This window comes from Hyperolius riggenbachi, chromosome 4 (genome assembly GCF_040937935.1).
Source record: "Hyperolius riggenbachi isolate aHypRig1 chromosome 4, aHypRig1.pri, whole genome shotgun sequence".
NCBI classification, from domain to species: domain Eukaryota; kingdom Metazoa; phylum Chordata; class Amphibia; order Anura; family Hyperoliidae; genus Hyperolius; species Hyperolius riggenbachi.
This window is the reverse complement of record NC_090649.1, coordinates 489943152-489961448: the sequence shown is the minus strand read 5'-3', so window position 1 is coordinate 489961448 and position 18297 is coordinate 489943152. Positions and strand designations below refer to the sequence as shown.

The 18297-nt window shown below is 43.7% G+C and overlaps 1 protein-coding gene across 6 annotated transcripts in view; it reads left to right on the top strand.

Annotated features, from left to right (window-relative positions):
* The window catches only part of SRBD1 (S1 RNA binding domain 1), a 308196-nt gene that overhangs the window by 271197 nt on the left and 18702 nt on the right, over positions 1-18297 (top strand). For all 6 annotated transcript variants that reach the window (XM_068233032.1, XM_068233030.1, XM_068233027.1 and 3 more), the window contains one exon: positions 1100-1258. In XM_068233032.1, coding sequence (XP_068089133.1) covers positions 1100-1258 — 159 coding nt within the window. The remainder of the gene's footprint in view (positions 1-1099; positions 1259-18297) is intronic.

The window sequence follows — 18297 nt, the reverse complement described above, 5'->3', positions numbered from 1 at the left end:
TCACTTCCTGTCTCTCAGGCCTCCATGTGAACCCAAAGAAGAGATTCTCCCTCACTTCCTGTCTCTCAGGCCTCCATGTGACCCCAAAGAAGAGATTCTCACTCACTTCCTGTCCCTCAGGCCTCCATGTGTCCCCAGAAAAGACATTTTCCCTCAATTCCTGTCTCCCACACCTCTGTGTCCCCCACATTTATTACCCCTAAAAGAGTCTCCCAGAGTCTCCTCGCTGGAAGAAGTCTCCCATCTTTCTTTTCTGCTGTAAAAACAAAAACGCCTTCACTAAATCTAGCATGAGGGAGTTGATAGCTTGGCCACACCCTCTTCTGCCTCCTGATCAGAGAAGGTTGAGGGTGGCAGCTTTGTTATGCCTCCCAGCCAGAAGGCATCATCCCTGTATGTCAGGTTGATTAATGCGGTCGGTTTTTTTGTTCCCTTCCTGTCTGTGACTAGATTAGACCTGATGTGCAGATGGAATGTACTGCTTTAAAGAGAATCTGTACTGTCCGATTTGTACAATACAAAACATACCAATCGAGTCACTGTGATCTCCTGGGTACCTCTTTGCCATTTCCGCCGCGATCCTGGCTTTTAATCGCCAGTTTTAGGCAGTGTTTACAAACTAAAAACATGGCTGCTAACCATGAAGAAGTGTTGTGTGTGTGTGTAGTGAATATCTGCACTCCAGTCAGGGATTCTCACAGTTTCTCAGCATGGGCAGCTCCCTTCCTCCTCAGATAAGCTGAAACAAAGAGCAGAGACCTGTCTGTGAGGGATAAACAAAGCTTATACACACACAGAGCCTGGAGGGGTGTGCATAACTTCTTCCTATCACAGCAGAGGCAGTGCATTCCTCTCTGGGTCGACAAAGCTTGACAAAGAAAAGATTATTAGATATATTACAGAGACTTTGCAACTAGAAAAGGCTACAGTAATCCAGACCACATTAAAACCGGTATAGGAACTTATAGGATAAATGGAATAATGCTGAAAATGTTGTTAGTCTCTTTAAAGCACTGTTAGGAATATTCTGCACAGCTGGTAGTATATGATAAATCTGCACTAAAATAATGGAGTCTGAGTAAACTCTTTTCTTTTGCAGGGACCAGGAAGCCGGTCAGAACTTGGATATTGCAGGATCGAGTAGACCAGCCCCCAAACCAACCAAAAAAACTGCCAAATCTGCAGCCAACATTCCAGCCAGGCCAAATCCGCTGGACCAAACGTGCATTCACCCCGAGTCCTATGACATAGCAAGGAGGTAAGTCGACCAGGATCCTGATGAAGAATGTACAATAAAGTATTACTCTATATTTTGGTGACGTTTAAAGGATACCCGAGGTGACATGTACCATGATGATAGACATGGGTATGTACAGTGCCTAGCAGCACACAAATAACTATGCTGTGTTCCTTTTTTTCTTTTTCTGTGTGAAAGAGTTAAACATCAAGTATGTAAGTGGCTGACTCAGTCCTGACTCAAACAGGAAGTTACTACAGTGTGACCCTCACTGATAAGAAATTCTAACTATAAAACACTTTCCTAGCAGAAAATGGCTTCTGAGAGCAGGAAAGAGATAAAAAAAGGGTCAGGAGTTCATAGATTTTAGCTCTGGCATACTTTTAAGAATGTGTCATTGAGCAAAAACAATAAAACAGTAAAAACTTAAAAAGTAGATTTAAACATAAACTAAAACTGTGAAATATCTTAACCACTTCACCACTGAGGGGTTTTACCCCTTGAGCACCAGAGCAATTTTCACCTTTCAGCGCTCCTTCCATTAATTCGTCTATAACATAATTATTACTTATCACAATGATATGAACTATATCTTGTTTTTTCCGCCACCAATTAGGCTTTCTTTAGGTGGGACATTATGCCAAGAATTATTTTATTCTAAATATGTTTTAATGAGAAAATAGGAAAAATGTGGGAAAAAATTCATTATTTTTCAGTTCTCGGCCATTATAGTTTTTAAATAATGCATGCTACTGTAATTAAAACCCATGAAATGTATTTGCCCATTTGTCCCGGTTATAAAAACCGTTTAAATTATGTCCCTATCACAATGTTTAGCGCCAATATTTTATTTGGAAATAAAGGTGCATTTTTTTTCAGTTTTGCGTCCATCCCTAATTACAAGCCCATAGTTTATAAAGTAACAGTGTTGTACCCTCCTGACATAAATATTTAAAAAGTTCAGTCCGTAAGGTAACTATTTATGTATTTTTTTTAATTGTACATTTTTTAATTTTTTTTTTAATTACAAAAAAAAAAAAAATGGGGTGCGTGGGAGGTAATGAGATAATTTTTTGTGTATAAGTATTGTATTTGTATGTGAAAAATGCTTTAGGGTGTAGTTTTACTATTTGGCCACAAGATGGCAACAGTAACTTTATGTTTAATGCGACCTCCAAGCGTCCTTCCGGACACTTGGAGGAAGTACTAGGAGGCTGGGAAAGTGTTTTGTTTTTTTTATCACAATGATCGTGCTGCTTGGCAGAGGAGCAGCAGATCATTGCGGGGCTTAGATCAACGAACAGGAATGGATTTTCCCGTTCATTGATCTCCGGGCGAGCGGCCGGCGGCGTGTTTACGAGCGGGAGTGCGCGCTAGAGCGAGCAGGAGCGTGGGCAGCGGCGGGATCGCGGAAAGTACGGATTTCTCCGTCCCTGGTGGTGAAAGGATGGAAAAAGGGACGGAGAAATTCGTACGGGCGGGGGTAAAGTGGTTAAGTCATTTTTAGGAGGAGGAAGATAGATACAATCATTTATTTCATTTGTTTATTTTCGCCTCGGGTGTCCTTTAATGAAATCGCTGTACCTTTTTTTTTCTCTGACTCGGGAGTCAAACTCATGACCTCATGCTTCAGTCATTGCCAGTACCTCTGGACCTTTACAGCTGTACCTTTAATTCAAATATTATCTCTTGCATTTTCTGCAGAGGTTGCTGTAAAAAAATCATCATGGCAGCACTTTCTCTATTGGGATAGCACCAGGAATTAGTTACTGTAATTCTTCTCCTTTCATTGTCATGCAGTGGACAGTAGAGCTATTTATTGCTATCAGCCCTTGAGATTCCGCATTGTCAGCTGGGTATTAACAGCAGTTAACCGGCACCAGTATGGATTATGGGAAGTTTAGTCTTGTGTCCATCAGGAACGTGGTTCAAACATCAGCCCCTCCCCTTGTCTTAAAGAACAAGCGACACCCATGCTAACCTAGAAATAACACATATATAAGTAGATAAATACTAGTTCTACTTATGTAACACATGTATTGTGCTATCCACGTAATGATTTTTGTGAATTTTATAAAGGAAACACAGAAAATCCGATTCTAGGCAGTGACCATCTTGCCAAGCTAACACTGACATCCTATCCTCCCTGACTCTTGTTTCCCCTCCCCCCTTCTCTTGCTCATTGTGTATTCATTAGCTGCCCTCCTTCCAGAGTCTTCAGACACTCCAACTGAGGTGTATACTAGGAACTGCACTGTTTTTTTTTTCTTTTCTCCTCCAATCGCTGAGTCACCTCAGCCTTGCTTGTAAACACAAGTGAGCAGAGGATCATGTTTCAGATAGGCTAGGCAGGGAAATAAATGGAAGAAAAGGAATTTATTCTAGATAAAAAGAACCCCCAGCATTCAACTGTTTGGCACTGACTACTAAAGGGCCAGTGCTCCTAAAGTATGTGATAACTCCAAACCATAACAGCAGAAAAAGTTTTGAAAGTTGTTTTGAATGCAGGATTAGCATCTTTATCGCTTAATGGGCTCGATTCACAAAGCGGTGGTAACCCAGTTAAAGACTTTAGGCGTGATAACCATTTTTATCATGCCTAAATTCAGTTTATAGGCATGATAAGTTTAGGCATGATAAGTTTAGATAAGTTTAGATCGCACGCAAATCAGCGCCATTAAACTCTATGCAAAGTGCACCAGACTTTGCTAGCGCAAAACTTTTGATCAGCTGTGCACTGCAATGCTAACCCAGTTGGTGCTTAAACTTATCACGCCTAAAAACGTATCACACCTAAACTTATCACACCTAAACTTATCACATCTAAACGTATCATGCCTAAACTGAGTTTAGGCGTGATAAAGGGCTTTTCACTAGCGTGCTAACTGTTAGCACCGCTTTGTGAATCAGGCCCAATACACTCAGACCAGTTGATGTTGAAATTTGATTTTTATGGTGACAATCCCGCTTTAAAGAACTTCCGAGGCGAGGGAGGATGAAAATCTGTTTACTCGCCTGGGGCTTCCCCCAGCCCCCAGCAGCCATGTCTGTTCCTCACCGCAGCCCCAGTCCTCCTCGGTGTCCCCGCTAGCCGCCCATAATGAGCGCTACCCGCCGATGAGGTAAGCTCTTCTGCACCTGTGCAGGGACTCTTGTCCGCATGTCCACATCATCTGGCGCATACTGCGCCTGCGCACAACTGCTGCAAAGGCACAGTATGCGCCAGATTACATGGACTTCCGGGCCAGATAACAAGTGCAGGCACAGAAGAGCCGACCTGCCGGTGGGTTGCGATCATTAAGGGCGGCCAGCGGGGACACCGAGGCGGACTGGGGCTGCGGTGAGGAACTGAGACGGCTGCGAGGGGTTTGAAGAGGCCCCAGGGGAGTAAAAATAGATTATGATGTTCGCCTCGGAAGTCCTTTAAGGGTTTTTAAAACTTTTGCATTTGATATCATCCTTATTTCAAGGACACAAGGATGTTAAAAGGTCATAAAAATAAAGATTGATTCCTATTAACCTCTTTAGCGGTATGCCCGACACTGAGTCCCACAGTATAATTTTAAAAGATCGCACACTTGTAAAACCTTTATCTAGCACTAGGCTAGCTAGTACATGTGGCTGGCATCCCCCCAATTGCAGCTGATCCCCCCCGATCCCCTGCTAATACATTACCCAGCCTGGATCCAGCGATCGCGCAGCCTCCCCGCACAGCTCTGGTCCTCTCTATGGGGAGGATCGGATCTGCGCATGACGTCATGTACGATCCTCCCCATAGAGAGGACCGGAGCTGTGCGGGGAGGCTGTGCTGATAGCTGGATCCAGGCTGGGTAATGTATTAGCGGGGAATCGGGGGGGATGCCGGCCACATGTACTAGCTAGCCTACTGCTAGATAAAGGTTTTACAAGTGTGCGATCTTTTAAAATGATACTGGGGGACTCTGAGGCTGTAAAACCTCCTGAGCGGCGAAACGCTCAGGAGGTTAAAGCCCAAGCCAGTGACGCTGCACCCTCCAGCGCCCCCCAATGATTTGTGTTACAGTGCACAGGAGCTGCGCTGTGTGAGGGCTTGGGGTAATTGAGGTCAGAATGATAGTGTACTAATAGCTTTATTAGTACACTATCATTCTGACCTCAATAACAACACGGCCGCACACAGCGCAGCTCCCCTGTGCACTGTGTGCAGTAACACATATCTGGAACTATAGCGGCAAGTGGAAGGGGCAGAGTTATGGACCGGCAGAGAGGAGGGGGAACTGCCACTTCCTCCCTGCCAAAATTCGACTTTCTGCTCAGTCGAAGATTACAGCTGAGCAGAGTGGGGGGAGCTGGAGGGGGAGGATGGTGCTGTGACAAAAGTCACAGCACCACAAATACAAATGTATTAACCTCCCTGACGGTACGCAGTTTAAGTGGCTGCGTCCACGGGAGGGATTTGTTTAATGAAATTTTTTTAATGTCAGCTTGCACTAGGCTAGCTAACTATGTGGCCCAAGTCCCCCGGCACCTCTCTGTACCCCCCAGCCCCCCCCCCCCCCCCCGATCGCCACCGGCTATATTTACCCGTCCGCGATCCCGCGAGAGCTGCAATTGCTTCACTCGTCGCTATGGCGACCATTGGACGTGATGTCATAACGCCATCGATGTTATGCGGAGTTCCGATCCTCCCCAGCTGATTGGGAGGCTGCACCATCGCGGGATCCCTGGGGGTACGTATAACGGCGGCGATCGGAGGGGACCGGAGGGATTTGGGCCACTAGTTAGCTAGGCTAGTGCTAGCTTAACAATATAAAACAGATTTTATTTTTTAAAAACTCCTCCGGGGGCGATGTGATCCTCTTTGGTGGCTGTGTCGGGTTTACCGCCAGGGAGGTTAAAGGTATGTTTATAATAAACTGGTTCAGGGGTACTTTAAGATAAGAAGGTCTTTGACATACTGGCAGTTCAATTTAGAGTGTGAATATATCCTCATACTTAATTTTCCTTTTTCCATCAGCATATAAATTCCGACCTTAGCGCAGGTGATGTTTATACCAGCCGTACATTACGTTGTAGTGGAAATAATCTCCTGTAGACTTACAAGGTCTTATAAAGTTGAGGAATATTGGTAAAACAGAGTTGAATCTGGAACTTTCAGGACAACAGCGCTCCGTGTGTAATGGGATTGTCCTGGAAATGTTTTATGGCGCAAAGCTACGCTCAGGGTCTGATGTACTCAAAAATTAAATATGACGAATACCTGTTCCTTTCAAGTGTTCTAAAATGTAGTCGTGTACAGGAAATATTATGAAGAGCTCAGAAAAGCCTACATACCGTATTTTTCGGACCTTAAGACGCACTCTTTCTTGCCCAAAAGTGTGAGGAAAAGTCAGTGCGTCTTATGGTCCAAAGGTGTCCTCCTTTGCCTTCTGTCACCCTTTGTCCTCATTTCCCCATCCATGCCCCCGAGTCCTCCTTTGCACTGTCCTGTGTCCCTTCTGTCACCTGTGTCCTCCTTTCCCCCTGTCTATGCACTCCAGTGTACACCTTTGCCCTGTTCCTGTGTGCTGCCAGTAGGTTACATGCTTGCCGTACCAATCAGCGTGAAGGAGTGGCAGGAGTTGGGTCCTGCGACAAGGAGCAGAGCGATCCAGGGAGTCTTTCCATGACCAGGCGGCTGCTCCAGCTTGACGGGATATTCCTCAGCCTCCAGACGCCGTGCGGCTAATCCAGCAGAGGAGCTGCAACAAAGCCGTCCAATCACCGCTGTCTGCTGTTCCGACTGGAGCCGATTGTGTCTGAGGCGAGGCCATGACTCATGATTGGGCCAATCACTGAGTCCAGTGATCGGTCCAATACAGCTGCTCTGGTATTTGTGCTGTGGTGATGATGGTGAGAGCTGTATCAGTTCAACAGTGTCTGTGCAAATGGCAAATGCTTGTCAAATGTTACATGAGGCAGTTTAACCCCAAATCACAGGGGTGATTTACTTACTTACAAGTAGTAGCTGATTAATTAGGCATTTTTGGAGATGGCATGACTGGCAAATTACTCATCTGTCAATATCTGAGCGCTGTTACTAAAATACGTGTATTCCAAATGTACCGTAATAAGTCACTTGTTGGTAATATAGCAACATATTTCAGCATCAGTCCCACAGATAAATAGCTTATGACAAGACAAGATGAGATAAACATGTGTATGTACAATCCCAGTCCTATGTAGAACTAGCCTGTGTTTCTTGTTTACTTGTTTCTCAGGCAGCAAAATAAAACAAGTAAAACAGCCTGGTTATTAACCACTTGGCATCCAGACCTTTTTTCCCACTTATGGACCAGAGCAGTTTTGACAGTTTAGCCATGTCCTTATTTAATCAGAAATAACTTTATCCCTACTTATGACACAGAAATGAAATATATATTGTTTTTTCAAGGCAAACTAGGCTTTCATTGTATGCCATTTTTCCCCCTCGAACAATTTTGTTTTCTATGAATTTTAATGGGAAAACAAATAAAAAAAAAAAGAAAAAACATTTCTCAGTTTTACCAATTCCAGTTTAAAAATAAAAAGTGCTACTGTAGATAAAAAACACACATTTTGTTTGGCTATTCTTACCGCTTATCACAAAACTTAGATTATGTTCCGGTCACAATTTATGGTGAAGATATTTGATTCTGAAATAATGCTACAGAGTGTATTTTTCACTATGAACTGAGAAAATTAAAGTATTTTTAATGGTAAAAATCAATCTCATTAGCTCAGGGAACATATATTCCCGTTCACCAATTAGTGCTGCATCAGATAGTGCCAGAAATGTGCACAGGAGCAAGCCCAATGCTGCACAGCACTGCTTCTGCTACAAGACGTATATCTACTGACTCGTGGCTTAGATGAAGTCACAGAGGACGTATATCTACTGACCTGTGGATGAAGTGGTTAATATATGCTTAGCACTGTACATACATATCTCATCATATCCCTACAGGTACACTTTAACATGAGAACAAGATCGTCACTCGCCGTGCAGGACTGAAATCTCCATTTTACGTGGCGTTGTATTGTTTGCAGTAATAGATCTCATCATGGCTGCCGCCATACTCTGCCTGCACATTTGTGTGTGTGAGGATTTTCAGACGATTGTTGCATTAATCCAGGCTTATAGACATCTGGGCTGTTAAGTCCATACGATGGAGTTTATGGCGTGTCTAATTTAGGAAATGCTGTAAAATTAACACAGACCTAAAAAAACTGACTGGTGCTAAAAAAAAAAATCAAAAGGGTCCAGTCTGAAAATTACAACGTCAGAAAACAATAACTCTGCCAGCACAGCGGATTATAACTATAGCGGTAGCAGGAAAAAAGGGCGCCGCTTGCGGGTGGATGAAAAGGGCACCACCATAGACTCTAATGCAATTATCGTTAATACGCCAAAAAAAGCAGAAAAAGCGCGCTGCGATAAATATCGTTAACAACATTAGAACATTATAGTTTTTAAAGTATGTTATCGTTTTAGAAGCTGCAACGTTATAGTTTTTGTCATATTATTTTGTTTGTTTGTATAGATTTTACATTATCAAAGATATTATCATTACTATGTGTAACAGGGTGTTTCTGCATAGATAGGTGAGTGGTTAGGGTTAGGCACCACCAGGGGGTGAGTGGTTAGGGTTAGGCACCACCAGGGGGTGAGTGGTTAGGGTTAGTCACCACCAGGGGGTGAGTGGTTAGGCACCACCAGGGGGTGAGTGGTTAGGGTTAGGCACCACCAGGGGGTGAGTGGTTAGGCACCACCAAGGGGTGAGTGGTTAGGCACCACCAGGGGGTGAGTGGTTAGGGTTAGGCACCACCAGGGGGTAAGTGGTTAGTGTTAGGCACCACCAGGGGGCGAGTGGTTAGGGTTAGGCACCACCAGGGGGTGAGTGGTTAGGCACCACCAGGGGGTGGTTAGGGTTAGGCACTACCGGGGGGGGGTGGTTAGGGTTAGGCACCACCAGGGGGTGAGTGGTTAGGGTTAGGCACCACCAGGGGGTAAGTGGTTAGTGTTAGGCACCACCAGGGGGCGAGTGGTTAGGGTTAGGCACCACCAGGGGGTGAGTGGTTAGGCACCACCAGGGGGTGGTTAGGGTTAGGCACTACCGGGGGGGGGGGGGGGGGTGGTTAGGGTTAGGCACCACCGGGGGTGGTTAGAGTTAGGCACCACCGGGGGTGGTTAGGGTTAGGCACCACCGGGAGTGGTTAGGGTTAGGCACCACCAGGGGAGTGGTTAGGGTAGGCACCACCAGGGGAGTGGTTAGGGTTAGGCACCACCAGGGGAGTGGTTAGGGTTAGACACCACCAATGGAGTGGTTAGGGTTAGGCACCACCAGGGGGGTAGTTGGGGTTAGGTACCACTAGGGGGAGTGGTTAGAGTTAGGCACCACCCAGGCGGAGGTTAGTTTTAGGCTACACCGGGGGAGGGTTCTGTGTAAAAAGTAGGGTTGGGTTAAGCTGTATTGTTGAATTACATAACGATTTTTAACGTTAATATCTTTTCATTATTACCTCCTGACGGTTTTTACAACGGTATTTATCGTTAACCAAGTTTGACGATGTTTATCGTTCTCAGATTTCGTTATCCAGCCGTGCTCTTTTTTTTCACTGCGCCCTTTTTTCATGCACGCACTATAGCAGTTACCAAGCTGGATAACTGGCCCACATTAGGGGTGATCGGAACAGGCAAATTTTGAGTGCGCTGGAAATCTGAGTTCTGTCTGATAAATCCAACTCTTGTTCCAGGTACCACGGAAAGCCCACATTTTACATTGAAGTCAAACGCCACGACTTCTGTGGTTAATGCAAAGCTGATGTCAAAATAAATTTATGAGATAGTGAATTGTATGTGTACTACAGCTGAAAAATAGAACATTAGTAGCAAAGAAAAGAGTTTCATATTGTTTCCAGTACAGGAAGAGTTAAAAAAAAACCTTCATGTTTGCAAAAGAGCCTATCTGAGCTCTCCGACCCAACTTGGTCCAATACAGTCTGGTTTTCTGAAGCACTTAAACGGTCAAGAAACAGTGAGAGACAACGTGAGATAGGGTTTTACTGCAGGGATGTTCAAAAGGTCATTATTTCTGCTTTGTTTTATAACTTAAAAGACAGAGTGTGGTTTCTAAACTGCAAATATGACAGAATGATGCAATATTATAAAAAAAAAAGCAATACAACTGAAAATAAAAATGAGTCTTTTCTTTGCTAGAAATGTTATATTCCTCATCTGTACTACACATACAATTCATTATATAAATTTTGGTTTTTTTTCGCTTCAGGTTTGCTTTAACTGCAAAGCCCCCTATACATGGCGTTGTCACTACATTTGTTAGGTATGAGGGGGGCAGCCCATGCTTTTGGTGTATATGCAGAGCTTCTGTTTGGGTTCAAGGTGCATTTGTAGTTCCTGGGGGGGCTCAGCGCATCTCTGATTGGAGGCCATCCGGAGGCGGCCTGGTGATGCGCTGATCCACCTTTTGCGCAATTTTCAATTTTCGATTTTATTTGGTAGCGCACCCAGGCTATGCATAGGTTAGGATTTAGTTAGTGTTAGGCCCCTCCCATCAAGGATGACTTCTTCGCAGTGGGAGGGACGAGTACTTAATAGGTTGCATGCAAGCTGTTACAGGAAACCAACATCCTCCTCTAGTGGTAGACAGGTCACGTGTATGCTCGGTGTGTATTCGACCCCACAAGTGGGGCTTGCACTCTCTTGCAGGTAGGCACTTGCCTGTTTTTAAGTAGCGCTGTTCATTTCTTTGCTTTGTACTAATTTAATTCATTTTTGGTCAGCTGCTCCCACTTAGCAGCCTTGCTTTTAGTGCATATGCAGAGCTTGTTTGGGTTCAAGGTGCGTTTGCAGTTTCTAGGGGGGCTCAGCGCACCTCTGTAGGCCATTCGAAGGCAGCCTGGTGATGCGCTGATCCACCTTTTCCGCAAAGACCATGCTTTTCGTTACCTTAACCTCCTTAGCGGTAAGCACAAATACAGCTCGGGGTGGAAAAAACATGCCAGGAGCCGTAACCCCGAGCTGAACTCTTGGTAGCCGCTGGGAGGTCTATGCAGAGAAATGTGCGCAGCGGGCGTTTCAACTCGCCTCCCGTGGGATCCCGGTGTGGCCGCAATTCTTCTTCCTCTGCTCCCCCCTGGTGAGATGTCAACAGCCAGCAATCTCACTATAGCGTTACAGCACCGCCCGGAGGACGGAGGGAGTACTGCAGCGCTGGATCCCAGGGAGGTGAGTGATGGGCTGCTGCAGATCTCCCTAGCAGCATGATTTTTTCCCAGTTTTAGGGTCTAAAAACACGCAAAAGAATTGCATCGCTTTTAGACCCTAAAATCCAGAAAGAATCAAAGCGCCAAGGGGGTTAAAGGAGGTGAGAGGAGTTTATACTGATTTACTTACCTGGGGCTTCTTCCAGCCCTGAGAAGTCTGTGTGTCCCTCGGCGCAGGTGTTCCATGGTCCCACTTTCCATCCGAGTCTGCAGGTTCTGTACACAGCCAGGAGCGCACTGCATATGCGCAGAAGCCGCCAAACCATCAGGTCGGGATCCACTACAGGGCTGAGATCAGAGAGGGCTCTTTCACACTCAAAATCTAGAAACGCAATCGCAAAGATTTTTTTGCATTTTCACCATGTTGGCCTCAATCGAAACGCAGAAAAATGCAGCATAACTGCGATTGCCTTTTTAAAAAAATCTGCATCGCATTCAGTGTGAACGCATTCCCACGTTTCCAACTGTAACTTTACTGTACTTGCATTTGGAAAATCGCAAGCCTTTTCAAAAACAAAACGGAACGAAGCCACATTTGCATGGTTCTATCTGGACTTGTTGTTAGCGGTCCGTTTTACATACATTGTCAAACCTATTAGCATTGCTATACTATTTTGTTCTGTTTATATCTTTGGAGCTAATAAAAAATAGTGTTCCAAAAAAAAAAAAAAAAAAAAAAAAACTGAACAGAGCCAGTGTGAGAGGGCCCGGAGCACGGCAGACATGCGCCAAGAGACAGACAAACTTTGTGGGGCTAGAAGAAGCCCTAGATAAGTAAATCTGTGTACACTCCACTCCATACAATAAAAACAGATACGGTACCTAAGGAGAGGGAAGGCTCTGCGTCCTATAGGGCCTCCCCTCTCCTCCTACAGTCCCCGTATTCCAGCGCTGGCTCATCCGGTCAAATCTCCCACCATGGAGGCTTCAAAGATGGGCTTCTCTGTACTGTGCTTGGGCCAGTGTGTGAGAGAGAGGGCGCTCCCACTAGCACACAATGGAGCCGCCAGTCTTCAGGAGCACTTGGGCCCCCGAAGACTTTTGAAGCATCCCGCAGTGGGAGATTTGAACGGGGGTGACAATGCTGGAATGTGGGGGCCATGAGAGGAGCAGGAAGGTTTTATAAGACCCAGAACCTTCCCTCTCCTTAGGTATCTGTTTTGTTTTTTTAATTGTCTTCAGGTTCACTTTAATAAAAATCAAATGTATACAAAACTCAGAAATCAGTGTATCACAGCAAAAAGTACTTTTAACCACTCTGCGACCGCCTAACGCAGGATGGCGGACGCAGAGTGGCTACCCTGTTCCTCCGTCACGCTATATGGCGTCAACTCACTCCTCGTGAGATTTGACGGGAGATTGTGCTCGCACAAGCGCCTGTAAACAAACAATGCAGTGCTCCGTAATCAACCTGCCAGCCTGCAATCGCGGCTGGCAGACTGCGATCGTCACTGGGACGGAAAAAGTATCTATATAGCGCTGCCATCTGAGGCAGCTTTGCACCGTATATTATCTTGTCACTTAAGGAGACACTGAAGCACAAAATAATTATGATATAATGAATTGGTTGTGTAGTACGGATAATTACTAGAACATTAGTAGTATTCTCATATTTTTATTTTGCTATATATATATTATATTTTTTTTTTATAACATTGCATCATTCTCTAATATTTGCAGTTTACACACTACTCAGCTTTCTAAATGAGCAGAGCAGGCCAGTGAACTTTTGAACTCTTCAAAAAAAAAACAATACAGTGCCAGACACTTGAGATAACAAGCTTCAGAAGACAGAGATCTCTGCAACTTTGAAAGTTTTGGAGCTCGTGGCCCTTTTGCATAGATAACTGGAGTTTCTTAAAGAGTAACTGATAGGCATAAAATAAAATCAATTCTTTTTTTTTATCTGGTAAACATGTAATACGGATGCTAACCAGCCAATCCAAAAGTTAAAATCACTATTACTTTTCTTAATGATAAATGATCATTCCCCAGTTTACCTGACTCCTATTTGGTACACACAAAATGTGGTGCACAAAAAGGAAGTTGCAGGGCATGCTGGGTTGTCCTTTTTTGCTTCTGTACTTCCCCTCAGACTTAACTAATGCAGCCTGATTGGCTGAAGCCTCTTTCCCTCCTGTTTTCCCCTCCCACACCCCTGTTCCTCTCTGATTGGCCAATATTTCTCATGCTGAGACCATGCACTTTCTATAGTTAAGGGCGGGCAAATCAGGCAGAGGAAACTAAGGGAGGAAATGACATCAGAATTGGATTCAAAATAGCCACAGTTAAAATGGGAAATGCGAAGAAGGATTTTTCATTTTTTTACTGTAGAAAAATCACTAAAATCAAAATGTGGGCAGTGCAATACATATGTTATGTAAGTAGAGCAAGTATTTATCTACTTATATATGCGTTGTTGTTTTTTTCTGAGACAGTATGGCTGACAGCGCCTCTTTAACTCTTCCTGTACTGGGAACAATATTAGACTTTGGTCTCTCCTCCTAATGTTTTATTTCTTAGCTGTACTACACATACAAATCATTATATCATCATTTTTTCCGCTTTAGTGTCTCTTTATCTGTCCCACGGAGGGGCTCACAGTCTAATCCCTATCATAGACGTATGCCTATGTATGTCTATGTAGCTCCCAACTGTCCCTCTTTTGGAGGGACAGTCCCTCTTTGGGAGCCCTGTCCCTATTTTCTCCTCATTTGTCCCTCTTTCCTCATCATTTGTCCCTCTTTCCTCATCATTTGTCCCTCTTTCTATGTAAATATATATATTTCTCTACTAAACGATAAGAGGCTGTCGGTTTTTCTGCGGGGGGGGGGGGGGGGGTCGCTATAATCCCATTCACTGAACGCTGGGCTAACGGCTGGCGGTGGGAACACGCGCGGGACCGCGTGCAGCCTATCTGGACGAGAATGTTTGTCCAGAAAGGCTTAAGTGGTTAAAACAGAAGGAAATTCGCAATAATTTAGCTATAAGTGAACATTTGTGGTTACCCACAATGCACCACTACGGAATATGCAAATTATTTTTTCCGCCCCTGTAAGCCAGACAAGCATCCAGAACCCCTGGTGTATAGCAAGCCTATCGCTTTAAATATCACCCAAAGCTGCTTGGTTACTCTGTTGTACTGGTCCAAGCCCTATCCCATACAGCCATATCAAGCCCTGCCATGTACTGATGAGGGCCAAAAGCCCGAAACAGGCTGTCTACATGTGGGTTGGACGTGGCTGTGTAATATTCAAAGCTATAGGCTTGCTATACACCGGCGGTTCTGGATGCTTGCCTTGCTTACAGGAGCGAAAAGAGATAATTTGCATATTCAGTAGTAGTGCATTGTGGGTAACCTCAAATGTTCACTTATAGCTGAATTATTGCAACTTACCTTCTGTTTTAAGAAGGCAAATTTCACCAAGCGTAGCCCCAGGTATGTGACATTTTTTTTTTTTTTTTTTTTTTTTAGGCCACAGAAACCCTTTAAGTTTTTTTTTGCTTCAGGTAAGGTTTAGGTCACATGGCCAAATATAAAAAAACAAACAGATTTTTAACTGCAGAAACACCGCACATGACACTACTTCTGATCCCTGGGATTATTAAGTTATCCTGAGATATATACGGATCTCTCTGTGGAGCTAGACTTTATTATGTGAAGATTAAGTTATGTGCAGCAGCCCAGATAACCCAAACTCCTTGTTTTTTCTTTTCATTCCTTTTACCACCATGTTATTTTTTGTGTGCTTTTAATTGTGCAGTGATAGCTCATGCATATTTAACACCGCATAACAGCACATAATGATTTCTGTTTTGTTGTGCGAGGGCTCATGTTGCAGCGCCATTAATCTTGGGGTATTGGAACAGAATGTAATGGGGGTATCGCGTTGCCGGGCTGTAACACATGATACTGTTTACTCCTGAGTCATGATACATGAGCCAACCTTACCGTGTACAGGATAACCGCACAAGCATGCCTGCCGTTAACCCTTTCACCGCCCCATCCAATATTCATGGGACAATATTGATAATGGATAGGAGACCGAATGACCTGCAGAAGCTGCCGAATGAGTTTCTCCAGCGAGTTTATTCTGAGAACAGGAATGTGCTCAGTCTGCTGCAGCGAATGCTTTCCATCTGTAAATAACTGAGCATTTCTGCACGTCTTTACAGAGCTCCCAATGTGCTGCCCCCGTCGCACTTAAATAGGAACTCCAGTGAAAATAATGTAATAAAAAATGCTTCATTTTTACAATAATTATGTATAAATGATTTAGTCAGTGTTTGCCCATTGTAAAATCTTTCCTCTCCCTCATTTACATTCTGACATTTATCACATGGTGACATTTTTACTGCTGGCAGGTGATGTTACTGGAAGGAGATGCTGCTTGCTTTTTCGGCAGTTGAAAACAGTTGTAAACAGCTGTTTCCCACAATGCAACGAGATTCACTGACAGGAAACTGTCAGTACCGTAGTCCTGACATCACACTGTGGGAGGGGTTTTACCACAATATCATCCATACAGAGCCTCCTGATGATCCGTTTGTGAAAAGGAGTAGATTTCTCATGTAAAAGGGGGTATCAGCTACTGATTAGGATGAAGTTCAATTCTTGGTCACGGTTTCTCTTTAAATAAACATACTGGCAAATTAAAGGGTATTAAAGCAGCAGAAACAGCCATACAATCCCAAGAAAAAATAATGCATATATACGTAGATAAATACTTGTACTACTTATATAACACATGTATTGTACTGTCCACGTTTTCATTTCAGTGAATTTTATATAGTAAATAAAGAGAAAACTTTCAGGCATTTTCCATCTTTACTGCCTCTGACCGAAGCCAAACCTGGTGTCATTTCCTCCCTTACTCTTTTTTTTCCCTCCAACAAACTGCACTGTCCTATCTATCTAGCTTTGTAAACATATGAGCACAGCATAGAGTGTATTTCAGCAGCTTCTGCTGAGGGGTGAGGTGTATTTCCCCTCTCAGCCTCACGTCACACTAAACTGCCTCTGCAGAAGCTGCTGAAATATGATCTATGCTGTGCTCACATGTGTTGGCAATCTAGATATGACAGTACAGTTTCTAGGTGAAAAAAAAAGAGTAAGGGAGGAAATGACATCAGGATTGGCTTCAGTCAGAGGCAGTAAATGTGGAAAACGCCAGGAACAGAATTCTCTTAATTTATTGTATAAAATTCACTGTAATCAAAACATGGACAGTACAATACATATGCTATGTAATTAGAACAAGTATTCATCTACTTATATATGTGGGTTAGTGATATGTTAGTTAGTTATATGATAGTATGGCTGTGCCATGAGTGAATACATAATGATATTTACATGGTTGTCTACTTTTTGTACAACGTCCTCACCTTGTGGCGTCCTCACAGGCGAGCCGCCGTTTAACTTTCTTCTTAGCAATGACTTTTAAAAATAGAGCCAATCAATACAATGCATTATCACTAAAGCATAACACGGTGCTTGCGTATTGATTGCTCTCCTGTCTTCAGCTTTATCCCGGGCATCCTCAATCCGTGTTTGAACAGAAACTGGATATCCAGTCTCCAGCCCGATTAAGTACTTCAAAGTCTGGTTACGAGCCGAGTTTTGGCAGCTCTACATCCTGTTCAGTGCCGGCCGGTCCTGCTGGTTGTAGTCGCGCCATCGATAGGCCCCGGTATTAGGCAGCTTTTCGCTGTTTTAAAATATGACCCTGTTTGAAGATGGATAATCGCGTTAGCTAAACACCGTGTCCGGTATTAAAACTGGTATTTAATAAAGCAGAGGAGAGTTTTCAAAGGCTTAACCTGGCGTTCCGACTCCCGAATGTGCGGAGCTATTTTAAGGACATTCTAGAAATGGGATTTCCATTGATGTGTTCCTGGACATGACTGCAGATCCAGTTTCCGGTAGCTCAGAACTTCACTGAAAGAGGCTTTTTTGGAATCCAGCATTCTCGTTTTTCATGGTCTTCAGTTGTGGTTGAGCTAGACTCATCTTTTGGTAATACTCGTAATAAAAACCTATGACTTGTTATTATAGCACATGCTTTCAGGCAGTTGTGGCGTGACGAAATCCGAAAATATTTACTTTTTTTGGGTTAGCATAAATCACTGGTGGGTTTGAAGGGTAATATTCCAGTTATGGACGGAGTCTGTTGGGCTGAGTCATCTGCAGGCTTCTTAGAACTTTTTGGACTCCGGTTATAAGTTTCCAGTAGAGGCTGAAGAGAGAGACGAGACTTAAACTTACGTCCGGTGCTAAATATAAATGTGCCGCCTTCAGACAGACGGTATTTACAATGATTCAGCTTTTCTGTGAGCAAGATGAAACTCCCATGATGCATCACTACTACTCAGTGCATAGTCAGCAGAAGTGAGGCATCATGGGAGATGCTTCTCGCTTACATAAAGCTGAATAATTGCAAATACCTTCTGTTTTAAAGCAGCAAGAACAGCCATGCTATCCCAGGGAAAAAAAAAACATGTATATAAGTAGATAAATACTTGTTCTTCTTACATAACATGTATTGTACTGTTCGTGTTTTGATTTCAGTGGAATTTATATATTAAAGTGGAATATAACCATGCATTTCATCTTTGCTCTAAAACATTATTTACAGCATATTATATGCAACCAGGTTTTTTTTTTGTTTTTTTTTTACTAGACCAGCATTCGAAGGGTTACACACAGAGCTTGAAAGTTGAGTGCAGTGAATTGCAGATGCATCTGAACTTTAGATAATGTTATCTTGTGTTTACTT